The sequence below is a fragment of the Talpa occidentalis genome, unplaced genomic scaffold, assembly GCF_014898055.3.
Source record: "Talpa occidentalis isolate TD23 unplaced genomic scaffold, MPIMG_talOcc4v2.1 talOcc4.7, whole genome shotgun sequence".
NCBI lineage: Eukaryota > Metazoa > Chordata > Mammalia > Eulipotyphla > Talpidae > Talpa > Talpa occidentalis.
The window spans coordinates 11,250,693-11,275,164 of record NW_023605083.1 but is presented as its reverse complement, the minus strand read 5'-3'; the positions used below and the strand labels follow the sequence as shown (position 1 = coordinate 11,275,164).

Here is a 24,472-nt window from a genome sequence, read left to right as displayed (position 1 = left end):
ACTTGCATGCTGGGGCAATACATATATATAAAAAAATCCAAAGTAACCCAACCCTGGTCACCTCCCCCTGCCTTCAAACCCATATCCACCCAATCTTGGTTTTACCACTCTCTTTCCCGAGTAACCCTATGGGTTTCAATTAGTACCCCAGTGAGATGGGCAAATAGTCTCTGCTGTGTGGCTTGTGGATGTTTGGAGGGCTCAAATCAGGACCCAAACAGACCCTCTCCATCAAGCCCTCCCTCCTAAAAGACTTCCCTAAAACATCCATCTTACAGGCAGGATCCTAGTATGTCCAAGGTAGGCTGAAGGTCACAACAGTGATCCTATTAGTTGACTTCTTATGCTTGAGAGGTAAAGCTCAGACTAAGGGTTGATGCCCCTTTTCAAATAGGTACTATAAATATATTAGAACTATCCCTGAAAAGATGCATTTGTATTTATATTTATATCTGATTTTATATATAGATATATATATATATAATTTTTCTTTCTCTGTGTTTGTGTACAGGTATATATTACTCTATAGGTATGGAAAGAGAGGTATAATACAGGAGCAGGCAGGCGTGTGTTCATGTGCATCTATTTATAATATGTATAGTTTATATGTATATATGTAGCCTCTGTCACTGTTTGCATTATTACAACAAATGTACCTCCGACCAGCGAGGAGTACCTGTCAGTGGTGAATGGAGAGAAGCCTCAAATGCACGGTTCTCTCTATGTCTTGCATGAAGCTGTTTCAGCAGGCCAGGGCAGAAGCAGCCCGTGAGATGAGTGGACCCAGTGTGAATCCATCCCTCCTCTAGTCGGCCAAGGAGGGACCCTCGAAATACCCAGGGCTGTATGCCAGCTGCCTCTTCTCAGGAGGTCAAGGAGCCAGGAACCCACAGTGGGGAGGTACCATCCATGCGATTGGTTCAAGATCCAGCTCTTCTGGTTAGATGGACACAGGGCACACAAGAATTCTGTCTTCTAGGAGGACGCTGACCACCAGGAACACAAAGTAGAGGCCAAACATGGTGAAGCCCAGCACTTTGTTCATCCGCCACTTGCAGAGGGCGATGGAGAGAATGACGAAGAGCAGCATGATGAAGAGGAGCACAATGGCGCAGAAGAGGCCATTGCTGCTGACCTTCACTGGCTGGAGCTTGTGGATGAGGGTATACAGGAGCCAGGGCAGAGGGAGCCTGTGAGGGGGAAAGAAAACGTAGAGGGCTGGGCACATGGGGAGCAGTCAGACATGTTGAAGAAGGCAGAGGACCCAAGGCTACTTTCTTGGCACCTGTCATCTGAGAAGGGAGTCTGATGAGGTTCACTGGGGCTGTGCCTAGTGGGACCAGGACATTGCAGAGGAAGTCAGATGGACTTGGAGGGCTTTCATCCTGACCAAGTTAGAGAGAACTAAAAACTAAAAAGGTTGGTGGATTATCATTGATTTTTATTTATGCTTTAGATATATGTTTTTTTTTAAAGATTTATTTATTTATGCATGCAAGTGCTAGGGTGTAGGCCAAAGGTACTGGATGGATGAGAGGATTCATCAGAGACAGAGTGGGGAACAGAACAGGCGGACTGACTGAAATACAATGCTGACAGGAGAAGTGGGCGAGTCAGGAGAGGTCTGCTGTGTCATGTGGCTGTGCCTCCCAAGCAGGCCAGGGTATCGAACTTGTGCTGCAGTGGCTGGCGATAGCTTGATAATGCTGTCTTTAAACCCTGAGCTATATGTATTAATTTTTTTCCCACATATTTTATTTTATTTATTTATTTTTTGTGTGTAGAAGAACTGGGGTGCAGGCCAGAGGTGTGTGTGTGGGGAGGTGGTGAGAGGATTCACCAGAGACAGGCAGATCTACTGAAATACACTGCTAAGGGGAGCAACAGGCGAGACAGGCAATGTCTGCTGTGCTATTATGTATGGGTTATCTCTCTGGTCAGGGATCGAACTTAGGCCACTGAGGTGATCGTGTTGAGCCTTAACCCCAACGCCACCAGGTAGGCCTGTAGGTATTAATCTTAAAAGCAAAATGAAAATGCTGGCAAGACTATGAAAGAATGTTTACATTCAATATGTTGCCAATGATTTCATAAATTGTTACCAACTTTTGGGAGAGACATTTTGGAAAAATATATATATAGATGGTCATCAAAACACTCATGATCTGTAATTCATTAATATTTCTCGGGGGAATTTATCCTAACACAATTAATTAGAAGAGAAAGATTTTCCTGTATAAATATTCATTCAAAGATACTAAATAGCAGAAAGTTGCAAAAAATATAAAATGATTCTATAAAAGGAAAATGGTCAAACAGAAAAGCAACAGAACAAAATATTTCTAAGTCATAAAGTATTAATTCTAAGAGCTATGAAGAAACTTAGAAAACTGGTTGATTTGCAAGTTTTTTAATAGATGCCTACTCTGTGCCAGGCAGTTATGATTATAAAATGGAAAAATTAAAGCCCTCCAAGAAAACAAAACTGAATGTTCACTGTTCACAAAGGAAACTTTGTGAAATACTTGGAAGAGAACATATAAAATTAAATTTTATTTTTGAGTAGTAGGATAAGGGATGATTTTTCTTTGAATTGTATTTAAGTTGTTATACTATATATACAATTTAAGAGCAATGAACAAATGCAGCTGCAATTCCTTATGATATTTTTTCAAAAACAGAACAAATAGGTCTAATAAAATACATGTAATTTTTTTTTCTAATTTGTAGTTTTCTCCTTTTACACTACAGAATATTTTTTTTTTTTGATTTTAAATTACTTTCTTTAATTCACATGCCACAAGGAAGAAAATAAATACTATCATAATGAGGGCTGTACTGTAAAACCCAACAGCATGCTCAGCTATGTGTGCTTGAAACAGCTTCAAGATATTGAGAACTGGATCCAGGGTACAGAGCTGGCGTTGCTGTAATGCATACACTACAGAATATTTTATTTCCCTTTTTTTAGTAAGAGCTTGACCAAGAAAAAGAGAGAAACAATGTTATATTAGGGATACCCTTTCTTTAAAACATATACCTTTTAAGGCATTCATTGATTCATTGAACCATCCTACAAATATTTGTCAAGCACTGCCATGCATCAGGCAATGTATTAAGTTTTGGGGAGTTCTTGCTCTCAGGGTGTTCACAGTCTAGCAGACTAATGTACTTGACATGACAAGAGTACAGTGAGCAGCTCACACCCCCAGGAATCAGAGAAACCCAGATCTGAGTTGCCAATGGAAGGATAAGATGGCGTTTTCCAGGCAGACAAGTAAGGAGAGGGGCCCTGCAAGGTAGGAGGTATTATAGGAGAGGACACCTTGGAATTCAAAGGTGGTTTACACAGTAGAAGCACAGAGTGAGGTTTTATGTAGAGACAGAGGTGCCGTTGAGAGCAAAGACTTTGTTCAAATCCCAGTCATCTCATTTGCCAGCTCTTTGAACCCTGTGCCCTTCAATTTCCTTATCTCAAAAATGGGAATGATAATACATGCTTCATAAGATCACTGTGGCTTAAGTGGCTAAAAATGTATGGTGCACATGGTAGACACCAAATGAAAATATATCAATATTATCATTTGCATTATGTAATGAAGAGATATAAGAGAAAATAATTTTCAAGATGTTCAGTAAGAAAGTGGATCCATTTTAGTGGGTTTCCAAAGTTCTAAATTCAAATGCCAAGAGCTCAGTTCTTTTGGGAACATAAGAATAACACCCCAAGTTTTATTTTCTCAGGGGGCTGTCATTCAGGATAATTTATCTGATGACTTTAACTTTTGACAAGTTAAATGAAACAGTGGAGATAACAGTATCCTACCCCAATATGATCCACTTCAGAGACTTTTCATTATAGAACTCCAATTTGCTTAACTATAAGAACTGATCTCTTTTGACTTTCAAAAAATCTAGTGTATCTTCACCAGTGTAGAAAACAAATAATCATGCCAAGCCAGCACTTTACAAAGAAGAGGTGGAATATTTTTGCTTGGCCTATGTTTGTTCCAAATTGCTTTCCAGTCCAAATATCACCTGAGGCTGGTTGGGAACTTTATTCAGAATAAGAATATGGTGAAAAAATAGAGTGAACATCTTACTTAGCATCTTAGTCATGCCTGAATACTGAATATTCATTAACTTGTAGCAATGCCATTATGTAAGTGAAATTCTCTTAAAAGTATTTCTGACAACATTCACTCTGTGTTGTTGTGTGTTTCCACCTGTCTAGGGATAACTTATTCTTCATCAAATTCTCTGAAAAGGAAAGATAGAGTTGATGAAACAAAATGGTATTCTCAGGCTTTTTGCTATTGGTGTTGGTTAGTTTGGGGTCAGAGGTCCTGGTGATATCTTCACAGCCTCTCAGAAGACAAAGACAGCAAGGCCTGAAACTCCATAGATCTTCCTCTACTCACCCTATGGTGATGTCAAAAATGTTGCTTCCAACAGAGCTGGACACAGCCATATCCCCAAGCCCCTTCCGGGCCACTATGACACTCGTGATGAGATCAGGGATAGAGGTTCCAGCAGCCAAGATGGTCAGACCCATGATTTCTTCACTAATGCCAATTGTTTCTCCAACCTGAAAGTGATGGGAGGGACAAACATAGGTGTGTTTGAAGTCAAGAAACTATCAAAATTGCAAATATTTCAATGCAACTACCATTTAATGAATTCCTTTCTGTGCTGTGCTGAGTGCTGAAATGACACAGAAATAAGCCACCATCATTACCATAGAGAAGGCTATAATTTAATCCTATTTAGATTCAAGAGATCAGAAATATTGACATGAGGATTAAACAGATAATCTCAAAAGGAGCTTGCGAAGGCTAGAGTGCAGTCTCTACATGGTGTTTATTAAGACTGGACAGAGAACGTGGATCAGAGTTATAAAAACCAATTGATCACTGGTTCATGGTCCAGTACCTGATGGATGGCACCAAATCCTAGCGCAGGTTTGCCCTTGGATTTATCATCAAAAGTTTTTTTTTTTTTTTTAAGATTTATTTATTTATGCATATGAGCACTGGGCTACAGGCCAGAGATGTGGGGTTGAGAGGATTCACCAGAGACAGAGTGGGGACCAAAACAGGCAGATCGACTGAAATACACTGCTGAGGGGAGCAGCAGGTGAGTCAGGAGAGGTCTGCTGTGCCCTGTGGGTAGCTCCCTGGCGGGGATAGATCTTGTGCTGCAGTGGCTGCCGATAGCTTCATAGCTTGCGTCTTAACCCCTTGCGCCACTAGGGAGGCCCCTATCATCAAAAGTTAAGGACTGATACCCAGTGACTCTATTTCCCTTAATATCTCCTACTGTCTGTATCCTACTAATAAACACTTTTAGATGTAGTTATTTCCACAGAAAACTTGATTTTGGGTGTTTGGTGATACAGAATTATAATTTGGCAAGGCAATTGTGGTGAAAGCAATAGGGAATTAGGGGATCTTGGTTTACCTTCTGGCTTCGGCATTCATGAGGTACTGATCAATTATATACTGTCTTTGATCCTTGCTTTCCTATATTTTTAAGTTATTCTTATTCTTAATTTTAATTTTGAGGTTGAATTTTTGTTGCTCCACATGTACACATATTCTACTCACCTGCCACCGAACCACCTGTGCCAATACTGTCTCCCTCCCCCTTTTCCCTCTGGTAGCCATCAAATTCTTTCATTGAATTCAGAATTTATTCCTACTGTTTTATGCCTGTGTATGTGTTTTGATTATTTATATTTCACAGATGAGTGAAACATCTGATATCTATCTTTTACTTTCTGACTTATTTCATTTAGCCTAATCAGTATGAGGCCTATCCATCTTGTCCGAAAAGCCACTATTTCATCTTTTTCATGGCCGTGTGGTATTCCATTGCATATATATTCCACAATTTCTTTATCCATTCATCTGTTGAAGGCCACTTAGGCTGATTCCTTGACTTGGCAATTGTGGACAGTTGATTTTCTATCTTTAAAGTGGGAATGATAAGCCTACTTACAATGTGGTTATGAAGACTAAATGATACTTTGTGGAAAAGCCCTTTGTACAATAGCACAATATAATTGAAAAATTAGGGGGCATGGTTATTAAACTTTATTTTGGTCTTTGCTTTTTGAGACTGTTGAATTATATTGTGGATAGTTGTTATAGCCCTAGAAAAAATCTCCATTCTCTTGAGAAATATATTTGCCTTCCTGAGATTTTAAAAAAGTTTCATGTATTTTCTGGAGTTGGTAAACTATAGTTCTAAAAACCTTTAAGATATTGTTTTCAATTTGGTTTTTAATAGCTTACCTGATGACATCTAGCACTTTTGGAAATCATTTAAAGGACCAAAGTAGCATGCAAAGGTAAAGATTTTTAGGGGCTAGAATATACTCACTTCTAGTTTTTTTATTTATAAGTAATAGCTTGATTCCCATTAGCTTAAAAGCATAGTTTGGAGTTATTTTTATTTTGATGGTCAGGCCAGCTCTGGAGCCTGAGCTGAACTAGCTCACCTGTCCTCAAGGATCACAGATTAATGCTTCCAATCAGAAATAAGCTCCAGGGATCAATGGAAGAAGAGGCAGTATATATGCACAATGGTCTACTACTCAGCTATAAAAAGGATGACAGCTTGGCATTTGCAACTACATAGGCGGAGCTTGAGTGGATCGTGCTAAACATAAATGGACCTTGAGGTGATGATACTAAGCAAAATAAGTGATGAAGTGCTTAGCTTCAGTTTAAGGAGAACTGACAAAATGTCATTTTGGCTAAATGAGACACAAGGTCATATTTGACTCTAACAATTAATTTCTCATTCTAGATGCAGAGTAGATTTTAGTCACAGGTTTTCATGAAAGTTTTAAGATGATCATTCATGATGCAAAAAATAACAAAAAATTATAAAAACTAAGGAAAAATGCCCAAAACATTTTAAGTAAAAAACATTTATTTTTGGCCAAATAGTAGCCAAATAATTGTATCAAATAGCATTTATTGTTGATAAAGTGGAATGAAATAGTTGTGCACTAAACAGTGTACTTGCTATCTTTATAGATTTTATAATTCAAAATTATAAAGACTTAGATTATAATAGACTTAGATTCAGACTTCAGAAAAGAGAACCTGCTCTTTTGTTTTTTGTCTTCAAATCTGCTACTTTGATCAGCTCTCTGTATGTTTTGAAAGAGAAAAGCATTGCTATAGGAGAACAGAAAAGAAAACGTCTCATCCATTATTGAAAATTATGGCTTCTCTTTATACACTTTATATTCCTGGGCCTTTTTGTAATTATTATTGTTTCAGGCACTGCATTCATATTCTCTTTCCACAAGACAATGAAAAGGAAATAAGATCGGGGAATTAAGATAACCAATAAAAAGGAAAGAATAAGATGGAAATCTGCAAGATGATATTTTCTAGGATGGCGAAGGAGAAATATTTAGAAATTAACATATCCCAGCAAGTGAATAAAAGCCACCACTTTTTTTTCCTCTATCAATACATGAAAGAATAAGAATGATTATTAGGAAAAGTCACTGTATGTTATAAATAGTAAACAGTCCTTTCAGCTTGCAGCTTTGGTAGCTGAAAAGCAGCCCATTTTCTGCAATGATTCCTGCCAGGTACAGGCAGCACATGTTTCTTAATGAATATAGAAAATACAGTTGGCCCTGAAGAACTTGGGGTTACGGCACTGACTCCCTGCGGGATGGGACCTGTTCACTTCAAACCCTTGTTATTTAGGGTCAACTGTAATGACTTTGAGGCAAACAGAACTTCTTCAGGGGGGCCAGTAATTTTTGGAAATTTCCAGGAAGAGTCATATGAAATCAAAGATGATAGGAGTGATATAAAATGCCTTGGAGAAATAATTCTGGGATGTTTCAGCCAACATTTCCAGTGGCTTTTGTTAGTGATATGTTCTCTCTCTCTCTCCCTCCGTGTGTGTGTGTGTGTGTGTGTGTGTGTGTGCACGTATCAATTTAAAACATTTAGGTATAATTAAAAATTTTAAAATTAAGGTTTAATTGACACACAGAATATTTTTCATTCAGTACACCCTTGAAAATGGTGTACAGTTCTGTGAGTTTTGCCAAATATATGCAGTCCTGTTTCACCATATCCACATCAACTATGCTATTTTCTGTCTTTTTGAATATCAGCATCTTAACGATTGTGAAGTGGTATCTTGTGTTTATTTTTAAATTATTAAGATACAACCCACATATCATAAAATTTACCCACTAAAAGTGTATAATTATACAAATATACAGATAATATATTATACAAACTAAAATTAATTTATAGAGCTGTGCAACCAGTTATAATTTTGTTTAAAACTTTTTCATCTTCCCAAGAAGAAACTTCATGTCCATTAGCAAATACTTTCCATTTCCCTCCAACCTCCCCAAACCAACCCAAAGTGACTATTAATCTATATTCGTCTCTATAGATCTGCCTGCTTTCATATAAATGGAATTTCATATAAATGGGATCATATGACATGTGATCTTTTGCAACTGGTTTTCACTTAGCCTAACATTTTAGAGATTCAGTCACATCATAGTGTGTATCAGTACTTCATTCCTTTCTATTGGGGAGTAATATTCCATCAACTGTTGACAGACATTTGGGCTGTTTCTACTTTTGAGCAATTATAAATAATGCTGGTTTGAACACCTGTGTACACATTTTTTGCATAGCTGTTTCATTTCCCCTGAGTATATATCTTGGAGTGGAACTGTTGGATCATATGGTAACTTTATGTTTAACATTCTGTGGAACCACCAGACTGTTTTTCCAAAGAGACTGTATTATTTTACATACTTACCAGTAATATACAAGGGTTCCAATTTCTACGCATCCTTCCTGATGCTTGTTATTATTAATCTTTTAAGTTACATTCATCCTAGTGAGTGTGAAGTGATATCTCATAATGGTTTTGATTTATATATCTCTAATGGTAATGAGGTTGAGTATCATTTCTTGTGCCTATTAGCCATTTGTATCATCCTGTTTGGTGACATAGCTATTCAAATCTTTTGCACATTTTGAATATTTAGATATCTATAGATGCTTCCTTCCTATCATTGAGCTTTGTACAGATATCTCAGATATAAGCACTTGATCAGAGTATGTGATTTGAAAATATTTTCTCCCAGTCTGTGGTTTACATTTTAATGGTGATTTTTGAAGAGCAGAGATTTTAATTTTAATGAAGTCTAATTAATCATTTTTTCCTTTTATGGGCCTTGGCATCTATACTGTAGAACTCTTTGCCTAACCCATGGTGAGGTAGGTTTTCATATATATATATATATATATATATATATTTTAAAGATTTTTATTTATTTATTTACACAAGAACTGGGGTACAGGTCAGATTCACGGGAGGGTGAGAGGATTCACCAGAGATAGAGCGGAGAATGGAACAGGCAGACTGAAATACACTGCTGAGAGGAGCAGTGGGCGAGACAGAAGAGGTCAGCCATGCCATGTGGGACCCTCGCCGGCTGGCGGGGATCGAACCGGTGCTGCAGAGGCTGTGGACAGCTTCACAGTGCTGCGCTCAACCGCCTGGGCCAACAGGGGAGGCCAAGATTTTCTATATTTTACTCTAGACATTTGATAGTTTTAGTGCTGGAATTTAGAACTATGATCCATTTTGTTAGTTTTTAAGTATGGCATGAGGTAAGACCCAAGTTTTTTAGCACATGCAAATCCAATTATTCCAGAAGTCTACCCACATATCTATTTCCTTATTTTCAAATTGCTATATTTTATTTATATTAAGAAGTATAATATATTTTTTTCTTTTCAAAGATTTATTTATTTATTTATACAAGCACTGGGTACAGTCAGAAGTGCAGGAGGGTGAGAGAATTCACCAGAGCCAGAGCGGGGAGCAGAACAGGCAGAAGGACCGAAGTACACTGCTGAGGGGAGCAGCGGGTGGCAGGAGAGGTCTGCGCGCCATGTGGGACCCTCGCCCGGCGGCGGCCAGGGATCGAACCGGCACTCAGAGGCTGAGGGCAGCCTCCCAACCCAGCGCTCAACCGCTGCACCACCAGGGAGGCCCAAGAAGTATAATATTTTAAAGACTATGTTAATCAAAGGGTATAAATGGGTGGGTTGGAATTTATGCAGTTTATAATAGAGATTAAAAAGATCAGTTTTAGAGTTGCAGAATCTGTTTTGCTATCTATTATCTATATGATCTTAGGCAATTTTCTTATTAACTCTAAGATGTAAACTGTGAATTATTATAGTACCTCTCATTGGATTTGCACCTGTTTACTGGGTCAAGATTATAAGGACAAAGTTATGTGAACTGCCTGGCATGCAAGACATGTTCAGTCAAAATGGATGCTGTAGTGGTGGGTGTGGTCACCTCCATTAAAAAAAAAAAGGGTTACAGCTATTGTCTTTGAAAATGTAAACACTCTTGCCTCTCACTCTTTTTTTCATGTCACAACAAACAATTTCTGAGTTTATTCTTGTGATGGTCATTAGGACTGGTATTGAGTTAAATGTGGTAAGAGTGAAATATTTTTATAAATTGAAGCTCATTGACGAGACCATTTTGTCTCTAGGTCCTTTTTTAAGAGCCAGTTTGAAAGGTTGGTGAGAGCATGCTTTGAGTGGCTGCCCAGGAGCAAGTCAGGGCCACAGAACCAGGCAAAACCTTCGCCTTTTGCCTAGCCTGGGTGGTTTCAAGCTGCAGATGGCAAGAAGCATTTAGGCTTGCCCTCCTCAACAGGGGAGTTTGGGGCGATGCTGATTTAATTTCTCTCTACAGGGAAAAGGCCAGGAGACAAGGGAAGTCAAGTGGAGTAAATTCCTGTTTGTCCTAGTGTATTTTGTTGACACAAACTACTGTGACAGTTTGAGAAAGCCACCGCATCACTTAACCACTTGGCAGGCAAGAGGAAAACCAGGCAGATGGTGTCATTATCAAAGTCTTACCTGATGTGCCCACCAGACCATCAAGTATGAGAACACTGCAATCCAGGTGATGGAGCCAAAGAATGAGATGGGAAAAAACTTCCTTGCTGACTGTAAGAGAACCAGGAAGAGGCGAGCGTGTCAGTGATATTAACTGAAGGTGGAGGCAATACCAAGGCAGCTACCCTCCCTTCCCCCACCTGTGCCTGCAGCCTTAGCCAATCATGAACAAAGCTGGGATTGTTGCAATCAAAAGATCCTACCCTCCCCTGATCATGTGGGTGCAGGAAAATTGGGAATATCAAATTGGTGAGAAGCAAATCATGGCAAATCCAATTCCCGAGATGGAAGCCTCTTAAACAGAATGTCAGATGACCTCTGCTTCTGTGGTCTTCAGTCTATCAACTCCCCCCAGACCTCCCTCCTTCTCCTGCTCCTTTTCCTTTCTTCTGCCCAAGTTCATCAGAATCAATTTCTATCTCTCCAAACCGTATATCCTAATAACCCATAATCCAGAAAACCTATGGGATTAATTAGATTTAACAAGAAGTAAGAAGCATCAATAGGCTTCAAAATAGATTGGCTCACTGTACAGTTTCATGAGCTATCAGGAAAAGGAACACAGGAGAAGCTGCTACCACAGTTTCTACAGATTTTTAATGATGGCCAGTCTGGGCATTTGAACCACATATGTAGACAGGAATGGACAAAAGCATGTAGCTCTCCATTGCAGCGGCAGAGTAGATGCTCTTGGGAATGTGTTCTCCTGTTCTGCACCCCTAAGTATATTATGTCCAATTCTGCTTCTAGCACTGAACTTCTGAGCTTTTTTGAAGTTTCCTTCAAACATCAGTCAAAATCAGATACTCAATATGCGGTGTTTCTTACTCTGCAGGGAAACCCAAGCTTGCAGGGCAGTGACATTCTGTTGATGACTTTTGTAGCAAAATCGGGGGTCCTTTAAAACCGCTCAGATAGCAGAATGCTCACAGAGCTCCTCTCACCTATTACTGCCAAATGCTTTGTTTCAAAACTTTCCACTTTGAGAAGCAATCTCATTTTTTGCTTTGATAACGCCATCCAATTTTGTCCAGAGAAATGAATCGCAGAGTCGACTTGAATGAAAGCTATCTCAGTTGTCTGAAGGGCTGACCTTGGGTAGTCACATAGAACACCTTTTTTCATGGCTTTTGAGCACTTCATTAAAAGGAAAAGATAAACTTGTAGATGGCAATCTTTTGAATATCTCTAATGATGAACACAGCCTCTATCGCTCGAAACCAGGCCTCTTTTCTTACTAATTCAAGTTTTCAATTTTTGTTTATACTATCATTCACATGGTTCTGTTAAATGTCACCATAACCATTTCTCTCTTTCGATGATTGTTGCTTTTCTGGAGCCATTCATTAGCTGAGGTGTCTGGAAGACATCTGGGCTTGATTAAATTGGAAGAGGCACCAGGCCACTGTTACTAGCAACAACTCTATTCTCAAATGCTTCCCCCCCAGCCCCTTCCCTTCCTTAGAAGGAAAATATTTTGGCCAAAAACTCAGACCATTTCTGGGGATATGGATACTTGAATGGGTTGTTAATTTTTCAAGGTAGAGATTATGATAATCACTTCTAAAAGAAAATTTCCCCTCCCTCTCTCTAATTGTTCCCTCCTTCCCTACCCTCCCTATGTTTTTCATTGTATTACTTTTATTTTGAAGCACTGGTTCACACCTCTTTAAATGTATGTTACCACACCACAGCCACTACCAAGGCACCCATAATCCTTCAGCATAGATAAATGGGCTCTCTCCCCAATTTCCTCCACATCCTGCCCTGCCGGTAGCCTCATATCTAGGGTTAGTGAGATTTCCACATTTGTTTTGATTTAGTTTTGTCTGTTCCTTTGTTTTGTTTCTTTATATTCCACATATAAGTGAAACCATGTGATATTTGTCTTTCTCATTTTGTCTTAGTTCCTTAGCATAACTGCCTTCAGTTCCATCCATGTTGTTGCAAATGGCCAGAATTCATCTTTTTTTTTAATAGCTGAGTAATATTCCATTGTGTGTATGTACCACATCTTTCTAATCCATGCATCTGGCATTAGGTACGTAGGTTGTTTCCCTAACTTGGCTATTGTAAATAGTGCTGCAATGAACACAGGAGTGCCTCTATTCTTTTGAGCTAGTGTTTTTGCATTCTTCAAGTAGATACCTGTGAGTGGAATTGCTGGATTACATGCATATCTATTTTTAACATTTTGAGAAACCTCCATTTTGTGAAAGTTGGGAATTCGGCTGTTTTTATTTAAATTTTTTTTTTATTTTTAAAATTTATTTATGCATGCAAGAACTGGGGTACAGGCCAGAGGTATGGAGGGTGAGAGGATTCACCAGAGACAGAGTGGGGAACAGAACAGGTGGATTGGCTGAAATACACTGCTGAGGGGAGCAGCGGGTGAGTCAGGAGAGGTCTGCTGCACCATGTGGGTCGCTTCCCTTGCCGGGGATCAAACTCTTGCTGCAGTGGCAGTGGATAGCTTCATAGGTTGCGTCTTAACCCATTGTGCCACCAGGGAGGCCCCCTCAGCTGGGTTTTGGAGACTAATTTCCTTGATCCTTGGAAAGCCGGTGCTAAGAAATCAAATTTCACCAGGCAAGGCAGATAGCTGATTGGAGTCCCCAGCCTTTTTCTCTGGTCACAAACCATTGTCTTAGGATCCTAAAATCTAAGGAGGTTTCTGCCTTTGATGGCTATACTCTATCACAGGGAAGACAAGGATCCCCCTTGTCAAATGGGGCCACATGTGATTTGAGCAGCAAGCAGCCTGTTAGCTTGATTCTGAATCTTCCTTGAGGGGAATGGAGCCCCATTTATGGTATGACATGTGTACTGGATAACCTGGGGGAGTTGTCATTTCATAGATTCCTCATTTTCCAGGTTAGCTCATTTACTAAATATGTCATTACTGTTTTATGCTTTATACCTTTGCATGTCTACTTATGAATATAAAATCAAGTCAGAATCAAATCATTTGAACAAATTTCTCTTCCAAAAAATATCATCATCGAACTATAGAATAGTCCTAGTCAAAAGTTAGAAAGTAAGGAAGCCAACTAAGGGTTTAAAGGAACTAGGTTCAAATTAACTTACTCATGAAAACCTCTTTAATTCAAAATTTTGATGCTCATGATTCCTAGTCAAGAAGTCAATTAGTGATTCATGAAAATCTAAATGTACCTAATAGTGTATTAAGGTCTTATTAAAGTAATGATGAAAAATGAATTCCTTCGTGATTTTTAGATTTTCAACACTAGGGGTAGTAGGGAAAGGCTGAACACCTCTTGTATACCCAGGTCTTGAACTAGAGATGAACTTCAGACCTAGCTCTGCCTGACTGTATAGCACGTGTTCCTAACATCTAGATCATACTGACTCTTCCCTAAGGAGAAACGGCAAATAAAATATAAATGACTGTGGACATAATAATGATGATTATCATAATACTAGGTTTTGCTCTGAATGTCAGAAAATGTACAGAGGATCAGGGAAGTGTAGACTGGCAGCCCAGCTGTAGGGCCATCTGCCTTACTTTATCTCCCATATTGTTTCTGCTTTGGAAAACTCAAACCTTCATGCACCAGCAGCTCCCTTAAGAGATTCCAACTGTCAAATTACCTTACCATTTTCAATCTCACAACCCAGGTAATTCCTTCTTCTTTCCTTTATTCTGGACTATTCCCCTAATTTGGATTCGATGGTCTCATTCCAGACATCACTGCTCAATAGCACATGTGCAGTTACTTAGTTACTAGTCACAGTGGAAGGAAGAAAATAGCCCCAGAAGCCAAGGTCTGACATGTCAATTTATGGGTAGTAATGGTGGCACCTCCTGACATCTGCTGGGATGGGCCTCATACTAATTAGCAAGAAGCAAATTGTGTCAATGTGTCGGCCATTTTGCTCACAATGTAATGGCTTACTTGTTTAATTGCCAGCTAATGTTCTCATTAGAAGTTTTCAGAACATCAAAATGATTTTTTCTTGGCCTGAAAAAAGTTCCCGGACATGAGCAGATTGTACAAATTGACCACATCCTTACTGATCTAAATTCAACCAATATTCACTTGCATCTACTCTGTGCAAGACTCTGAGGCATACATATTTAGCAGAAGTCCTTCAAACAATCCAATTGGTGAAATCCCTGTTCACCAATTACCAGTGATGTGTCCTGAAACAAACTGTTTAATCTTGCTAAGTCTCAGATTCTTTATTTGTAAAATGGAGAGAAAAACAACATCAAGTTGTTTTGAGGATTTCATGTACATAAAGCCTCTGGTCAAGTGCTAGATAATAATGGTAGTTGCTATTAGATAATTCTATTCACATTTTGCTTTTTTAGAGAGGACACTCAGCCTCAGGGAGGTGGAAATGACAATGGAGACATGGTCTAGATTCTGGATTTTGCCCTTTATTAGTTGGTGTGCTTGGACCAGTTACTAAACGTCTTTGGGTCTCAGTCACTTCATTCTGTGAGAATGGTGCTTGCACATAGACACAACACTTACTTGGTGAATAAATCAATCAATGTTATAAATTGCAAATGTAGCAAGTTTCTCAGGTATTTTCCTAGCTCTGATGGGTCATGTTGTGCTATCTCATTAGATGCATTCTTGTTTTGTAAAAACGCTCATTCTGGGCCACAGAGAATATAACTTTTTGGGTCTTTATTTCCTTTATTATTTTCAATTTTCATCAAAGAAATTCTCTTGAAGGTTTCTGTCTTAGCTCTTTAACTTCTAAAACAAGGCCATTAATTTAAGAAAACTATAAAAATGAAGCTCATGTTAATTATCTGAGTTGGAAGTATATATAAGTCAACAAATACTGTCATACAATTTGCATATAAATGAAGTGGATATAGCAAGTGGGAGTATTATTTACTCTGAAACTACACATATACATTTTTAAAAAGTGATGTTTTCCTTGCAATTATTGTCAAGGTTTCAGATGTTCATCTTCATGGGTATTCAAAAACAACCGAGAAGGCAGAGCTGCCAGGCCCCAAAGCAGAAGCAAATATTTATTATGTAATAATTTTCTTCTCTCTCTGTCCTCTCCTTGCATATTTTTCCAATGTGACAGTACCTGAGGACTGTGCTAGACTGCAGAAAGGGCCACAGCACTTTGCAATTCCTCCCATCAGAATTCTTCCCTACCCTGAGAAACTGGGCTGGCAGTATGACTTGGCTTTGACCAAGAGAATGCAGTGGAAATGTCATGGGCAGATTCCCAGCCAGATCTCCAGAGGGCTTTGTGGCTTTCATTTTTGCTGTTCTTGGAACTTGGCCATCATGTGAATAAGCTCCGGCTAGCCCACTTAAGGATAAGAGGCATGTGAAGCAGAGACAAGCTGTTCTAGCTCAGAAAGCCCGAAGTCAGCCAGCCCCCAGCCTTCTAAGTGAAGAACTGTCCAGCTGAGCCCAGCCCAAGGGCCAATTCATAGAACTATGGGCTAAAAAAAAAAAAAAATGGTGGTATTGTTCTAAGCCACTACATTTTGAGGTGGTGTATTCCACAGCAAAGAAACACCAGGTCAAACCTAAAGAAACTCTTCTGTGTTAATCACCATCAAAGAGCCACTTCCTGGCTTTTGTAGCAACTGCATATTTGTTTTCATTTGCCAATTCATATATGCAAAGCTGACTATATAATCCACCTTCCGAGCCAATGTGCTTTGAGAATAAACTGGGACTATCCTGGGCTGACTGGGATTTATGGTCACTTAAAATTTGCAATGTCTTCTTGATGCTTATTTTGTTATATTTTCTTTCATCACAGAATGTCCTGGGTGGCAGGGAATCTAGAGATCTTCCAGGCCTCTGTGTCACACAGAAGGGGTCAGCATCAGCCAGAGCAGTTGTCATGGTCCAGGAAACTATGCCCACAGCGGAGCCCTGTTTGTTGTCCAGGAGTTGCTGGTTGAGAACTTCCATCTTCTCTAACAGCTTCCTTGACCCGTCAGCACTGATCACAGAGAGGCTAAGCACTGTGCCAGCCCATCCGGTGAGTGCCACCCAAGCAGAGGGCACAGGAGTCACTGGCACGTCTTCCAACCCTTGCACATTTTCCTGATGGCCTCCGTGGTTGTGTGACACCTTGTCACTTGGTTCCCTCCAGCGTGGCCACAGACGTATGGGCTCAACAAAGGAACAATGGGGAGAGGGAGGGAGGGGGAAGCAAAGGGAGAGAGACAGAGGAGGAAAGGGGAGGTGGGTGCATTCAAGCACACGTATCTCAGAAATGTCAATGTGACGTGAGCCAAGAGGAAAACTGAACACATTCCAGCTATTTGGCTGAAGCTTCAGGAAGCCAGGTCTTTGTGGAGAGCAGATGCTCCACATTTGCATCTTGAATAAAGGAACCTAAATATTGCTCTACGTGAGCCACACCTGTTACATGCAGCCTTTACTAGGAAATGTCTCATGTCAGGAGTTTTGTTCTGAGAGGGTCGTTTCTTGGCTGGTACTTGATATGACATGGCTTGCCACCAAGCTAGATTGTTTATAGGTCAGCTAAAGGGGCAGAATTTTTCTTTTGTCTTTTTCAAGTGAGGAAAATGGGATCATTATGGGGCTCTTGAAGACTTCTGCTAAATTATGCAGGATCTTACCACAGTATTCTATTTCAAATGCTTTTAGAAAGGATGTTTTCAGATTTCTACCTGCTGGCACCAAAAAATACAAGGAGATGCCAAATCTATGCGGTCTTAGTCTTGGGTCTGAACTTAGTTCTAGCCCTTAGGAAGCGACCAGGCATGACTAAGTTAACTTCTTTGTGCCTCAGCTTCTTTTTCATTTATGCTGGTTACATACATACATACATATGTATCTATCCCATCTCTCTATACCCATCTCAGGAACATAAATATCCCTACATGAAATGGTTCCTGAGGTTTCACAATATAGCTTATTAAAAATACCTACGGAAGTGTGATACATATTAGGCACACTTTGTTGAATGAGGAGGTGTGTGTTGGGTTATAAAAAAGTAGAGTTCTTGCACCCTGGGCAGTGGCACAGGAATCCAGTTTATATTTTTGATATAATCTACATTCAGGTTATACTTTACTGATCATAAATAATATTGTGTTCCTAGCACCTAATGCATGACAATAGTAGATAATAATATTGATTATTAACAATAATAATACAGGAGGTATAAATGTAGACATTTATACTGTATGAACACAATTCTTTAAATTATTTTTTAATTGAATGAATAATCCAAATACTCAATTATTCAATAAAATGTGAGTCTTTCTCCTACCTCAGACCTTCGGTTCCCCTACTGAGAAAACCACTTGTGAAAATTTCGAACATGGTTGCAAATTCCTGAACATTCCTCCCACCAGGAGTGTCCCATGCTAAGTGACACTGATATATTTTAGGTCAAATTTTGCTTCCTCCCCTTAAGACAAACGTATGACTGCTTTTGCAGTGGAGGTGACTCCCTGTGACTTCGGAAACCAGTGTAGCTCTGTCCTGTGTCACTGAAGCCCTGGCCTCATATGTTAGACATCTGACTCTTCCCAGGCCACCATGCAGAGAGGATGCCCAGGTCACATTGGAGGTCACTTTTAGGCTCTCCAGTAGACAATCCCAGCTGAACCCAGCTTTGCACCATCTCCGCCCACGTACTGGAAACGTCAATGAAGGAGACCCCAGATGAGCTCTTCTCTCCCCTGTTTTCACCCCTCTCTCCCACTCCCCTGCTGGGTGCCTCAGATCTAGGGTCAGCTTGCAAGGTTTGTCTTTTTCCTGAACCTTAGTTCCATTTCCCTATATTCCACCTATAAAAGGGACTATGGTGATGGTCATGGGTGCTGTGGTGGTGGAAGAACTATGGGGAATACACCTGGGCGGGGCATAAAATATCATACAAAAATGAACAATGATGAAAGAAGTAAATCAATTATTTAAGAAGAATCCTTCAGATGATTGTGCCCCCAATCATTTCAGTGGCCTCCCATTCATGTCTCCCTAGCGGAGGTCCCAGACATTGGGAAGCAAAGCGTGGAACAATCAAATTCCTCATCCACAGGACATGTGAGCATGGCAAAATGCTTACTGTTTCACACTACTAAATTTTGGGGTGGTTTGTTACTCAATTTGGTAGCTAGAACAATCACTATTATTGCATATTGGGCCAGAGAAACTCCAGACCTATATAAGCATACATATGTGTATGTGCTGCTCTTTTCTTTTTAAGACAAATAGAAAACAAACTGTATTCAGGTATAGAAAGTGACCCCTTGAACAAAGCGGGGGTTGGGACATTGACCTACCCATTCTGTACACAGACAAAAATCCATGTATAACTTTCGCTTTTCCCAAATTTAACTAAAAATAGTCTGTTGTTGACCTCACTGATTACATAAGCAGTCAATTTACAATATTTTCCATGCTTTATGTATTATATGCTGTACTGTTACAATAACATAAGCTAGAGGGGAGAAAATGTTATTAAGAATAGTACTGCGTTTATCGAGGCCTTAAGTTCCTGTCAACTGTTTACAAGCAAATCTGCACAGACGTGGACCCACTCAGTACAAACTCATGTTCGTTAAAGGTCAACTGTACTGTGCTTTTTATAAGGAACCAGTTGCAAAAATGTTTCACTCACAGGTTTGCGGACATCGGGTAAGGTCATCCAGAGAGGAAACACTATGGGGAGGACAATCAGGAATGTGACTTGCTTGCGGGTGTTGGAAGGCCAGGCCAGGCTCAGAGGTTGGTCCTCCTCCTCTTCCCCAGCCTCTGTGGTCTGTTGTAGAAAGAGGGAGAGAGAAAGTAAACAAACAAGGAAGCAGAGCATGTCCACAGGCCACAGAGCCAGGGAGGGGAGCTCCAGGCCTCAGCAGGAGTGTTCTCGGGTCCTGCTGCATGGATTTTTTTTACATCCTTCAGGTATGTTATTTTTTTTTTTTAGGTTTGTCAGAGAACCCCATCTGTCACAGTCTGAACCCCAGAAACAGCTGGGCAACAATATTACCTGGCTATGGGAATTGAATAACTTTTTTTTCCTTCTCTGAACACTGCAGTTTCTCACTTAAGCAAACTATCATTCATGTAGCGGGAACTACAGCAGTGATCCATGAACTTTTTATGAGAAACCACCCATGTCTGCCGAGCAAAAGATGCTAGCGCTCACCTTCTCTTCTTCCTTCCTTCCCCTTGAGAATAAAACTACAGGAACCAGAACTGTCAGGAGGGATTTTTAATTAAAAAAAAATTTAACATTACTGATTTTTACTGGGCAAATAAAGTAACCACAGGAACAATTCAGTAACTATACTCAAGTCCTTTCCACTGGCCCTGGCCTGGAAGAGTGATGTCCATGGATTATTGTGTGGTTGTGAGTTTTTACTTCTATTTTCTTTTTTAATTTAATTTAATTTTTTAAAAGATTTATTTATTTATTTATTTATTTATTTATTTATTTATTTATTTATTTATTTATTTATATATATAAGTACTGGGTACAGTCAGAAGTGCGGGAGGGTGAGAGAATTCACCAGAGCCAGACCGGGGAGCAGAACAAGCAGAAGGACCGAAGTACACTGCTGAGGGAAGCAGCGGGCCGCAGGAGAGGTCTGCGCGCCATGTGGGACCCTCAACGGCGGCCGGGGATCGAACTGGCGCTGCAGAGGCTGTGGGCAGCTTCGCAGCCCAGCGCTCAACTGCTGCGCCATGAGGGGAGGCCCTAAATTTTATTTTTATATATTTTTTAATTTTATACATTTTTTACATCATTTTTCATTTTTGCACAATGTATGCATTTTCATCTTGGTTTAATAGTCCCCATACAATTCCCACCCCCCTTGTTTAGATTCTACTCCCTCCTCCCTGCCCTGTAGTGTGTCTCTGGTTTATAGTTGCTTGTTGATTTTGATTTTTTTACTTTATTATAATTAGGTTTTTTCCTGGTCTTTTATTTAGGTTTCCTAAATTCCTGCTATGAGTGAGACCATCTGGTATTTTTTTTTTTCTTTCTGGCTTATTTCGCTGAGCATGATCCGTTCCAGCTCCATCCATGTTTCTGTAAATTGCATGAGTTTATCTTTTTTGATTGATGAGTAATATTCCATTTAGTATATGTACCACATCTTCTTGATCCAGTCATCTATTTTTGGGCATTTGGGTTGTTTCCACAGCTTAGCTATTGTAAATAGTGCTGCTATAAACATAGGGGTGCCGGTGCCCTTTTGAATTAATGTTTCTGTGTCGTTTTTAAATAAGCTTAATCAACTGGTCAAATGCTAAGCCATTTTACTTCCAGCCAAATGCTTATTCTGCACACATATGCCCTATTCTCAGGGAGACAAGGGACAGAAGTAGAGCAGGACACTGAACCCCAGGTGCCAATGGCACAGGGCAGCAGAGCCAGGGGGACACTTCTGAGTTTCTGACCTGACAGCAATAGGCCAGCGCTTTATTCACTACCCACCAAAGGCAGCAGCTTCTGAAGTCCCAGAGCAAGAAGAGACAAAAGGCAGATCTGGGCCTGGCAGGATGACCATTAGCCTGTCAGATGGGCCCTCCAAGCCTCCAAAGCAGCACTGCAGACGGCATCAATCACTCCCTTCCCTGCTTGTTTAAAAACGAAAGTGCAGCAGCAGGACCAGACATCAGATCTAAAAATATGAACAGGAACTTTTCCACAGAAGCTTCCTTTTGAGACCACATAAATAACCTGCACAAGCTTCATAAAGCTCCTTCCCCCCGTAGTAGCTGTGGCTTCCAGCAGTGTGCACTCTTTCAGGCAGCGGCCCTAACTCCCTCCCGCACCCCACTTCTAAGGAGGTACCAGTGGGCAGGCCCGGGTCAGGAGGTGTGGGGCAAAGGACTCGATTAGAGGCAGAACTGGGGGTGAGGCCCACCTCACAGCAGTGCTATGCTTATTTATCATTTAAACCCTAATACTGCCAACGGGATGTGTAGTGGTTTACACAAACACCCACATATTCCCTCCAGGAGTTAAAATTAAAAATCATTATTAAGAAATAATAATAACAAAAATAAAGGAATCTTAAGCCATACTGAAAAAGGTTGGTAAATAGCAGATTCTTTCTCTTTGGATATATGTTCTTGGCAGTGAATAAGAGAGTTTATAAACAGAAAATATGAGGGAATTAAGAGGATTAGGTAATAAGGCTGAATTAGGAAGTTGGTGCAGTTTATTTTGGTCGTCTGGATCCTCATTAAATACACTTCTCACGCCCTCCGTCTCTGTGCTGTGCAGTATGTTGGAAAGAAGATCTAAAATCAATAATCTACATTTCTACCTTAGGAAACTAGAAAAAGAAGAGCAAATTAAATTTCAAGTAAGCAGAGGAAAAGAAATAATAAAAATTAGAGCAGAAAATCAATGGAATTGAAAACAGGAATTTAATACAAAAAGTCAACAAAACCAGCAGCCGTTTCCTCAGTGCACACGGGCTTGTCCACTGCTTTCTTCACTTCATCCCACCGGTTCCCACCCTGATGAAAGCCAGGTCCTCTTCCAAGCCACCCCCACTTCCTCCCGGGAGACACAGCAATGCAGTGAGTACTCTTCTTGAGGGTCCACTGGCTCCCTGAAGATCTGTATAATGGGCTTAGTGAGGACTTAGGAGACAGAGGCATCAAAACTGTTCCCTCCCAGACATAATCCTTCTTGTTTAACCCAAATAAAGGACTTTCTCCTCCCTACCTGGTAGAAGCCTCAAAAATAGGAGGCTCATGGGAGACTTAAGCATTGGAAGCTGTTCAATATAGCTGATTGTTTGCATTCTTCCTAATGAGTACCCTGTCCTTAGCAGCTAGGTGGCTTTATTCAGCCAGAGGATTCCAGCACTTTCCTGAAGCTCCATAAAGCTGATGCGATGAGTTTGTCCAGGCTCCTCCCACCTACAGGCTCAACACGCTTTCCCAGTCTTGTTCCCCCCTGCCATCTGCAAACTAACAACTTCTTTCTAAACTCCAAGCTAACCTTTTTCTGAGAAAAAACAAAAGCAACTCTTTATGACTCATATCATTTTAATGACACCAACAGATGGTGACATTTCATCAATAACCCTTCTGCTTATAACCTACGGATTAGCTCCTTTCTCCATCTGCCAAAGTCACCAGGCAGGCAGTGCCACTAGCAAACAGCAGAAAATAATTGTCTGTTTAGATGTATAAGCTCTAAACACACTACTGTCCAATGCAAACAATTAGCTATATTGTACTGGTTCCAAAAGCTGCTTTTGAGGTGACTGTTGCTAGGAGAAGAGACTGTCTCCGGTGGTGAAACTGCTCTCCACGGGGACTCAATGGCATCTTGGGGGCCAAGTCTTGCTACAGATGTACAGGTGCCCACAGCCCTGGGATGCATTCAAGTGGTCCGGACTGGGAGCAAGACTCCCAGCATATTTTAGGGGAAATTCTCTTTGTCTTCTCGCCAAGTGCAATCTCATTCTGATTCAATGGGAGACAGCTTGCAAGCTGGTCAGAAAAGTGGGAAAAAAATACTCTTCCAAGTCTGGGGCCCATTTTGTCTTTGCCTGAGCTGGCACTGCTGGCATGGTCATTAGTCTCAGCCCTGGGGGAGAGGCGCTGAGGTTGGGCAATGATTTTCCAACTTGTCCTGGAGTAGTGGTGTCCCGGCAATGACCTTAAAACAGACCCACCTTAGCTCCTAAAACTTCTGCAGGATGTCTGTGGAAAAACAAAACAATACCAAATGATCTAGAAAAAATTCAAAGTCATCTTTGACATAAGGGTTTAAAATAGTTTGATACCTGCTGGGTCTCTGCAGAAGCCCTGGAATTGTGCAAATCCAGGGCCAGCTATGCTTTATAGTCTCTGCTATAAAAAAATCTGAGACTAAAACAAAACAGTGTGTTGGTGTCAGACCTTGAAGGCCCAGGAGCAGCATGGTGGGCGGAAGAGACAGTGCAGAATCAGGAATCCTCACCTCCAGCTTCTGCTCCAGCTGTGAGTCAAATGATCACGTTCTGGCCAATGGGACGTAATCAGAAGCATCAGGATGTATCTTTAAAGGATATAGGCTGGAATGGGGACATTTGGACCAGAGTCTGAATAATCAAATTGGACCTATAGGTGGAAAAACAGTATAAAAAGACCTAAGCTCTTGACTCCCACCCACAGCCATTCTAGCCCTGGACCACCTGCACTGACTTGAGAGAGATAAAATTCTATCTTACTCAAATAAGTGACTGTTATTTTGGATTTTTGGTTGCCCATAGTGAAACCTTATTCTGACTGATCCAGTGTCCTCTTTATGAGGAATCAAGAGAGAATATCTTTTCTCATGATTCTTCTGAGAAACTGAAAGATCTTAGAAATGCCATGAATAAGATAAATGATACATTTTTTTCCTCCTTTGCTCTGCACTGGAGAGTTTAGAGCCAAATGTCTAACCCCAATCCAGCAATCACACCAGTGCAATTTGTGCTCATTTTCCAGCATTACTCCTTTTCTCTCCTTTCCACA

The 24,472-nt window shown here is 40.3% G+C and overlaps 1 protein-coding gene across 2 annotated transcripts in view; it reads right to left on the bottom strand.

The window, feature by feature from the left end:
* Positions 1–499: 499 nt before the first annotated feature.
* Positions 500–24,472, bottom strand: part of SLC24A2 (solute carrier family 24 member 2) — a 239,901-nt gene continuing 215,928 nt past the window's right edge. For both annotated transcript variants that reach the window (XM_037491694.2, XM_054689038.1), the window contains 4 exons: positions 19,617–19,757; positions 10,959–11,048; positions 4,422–4,588; positions 500–1,190 (listed from right to left, as the gene is read on the bottom strand). In XM_037491694.2, the coding sequence (XP_037347591.1) occupies positions 941–1,190; positions 4,422–4,588; positions 10,959–11,048; positions 19,617–19,757 (648 nt within the window). In that variant the 3' untranslated portion in view covers positions 500–940. The remainder of the gene's footprint in view (positions 1,191–4,421; positions 4,589–10,958; positions 11,049–19,616; positions 19,758–24,472) is intronic.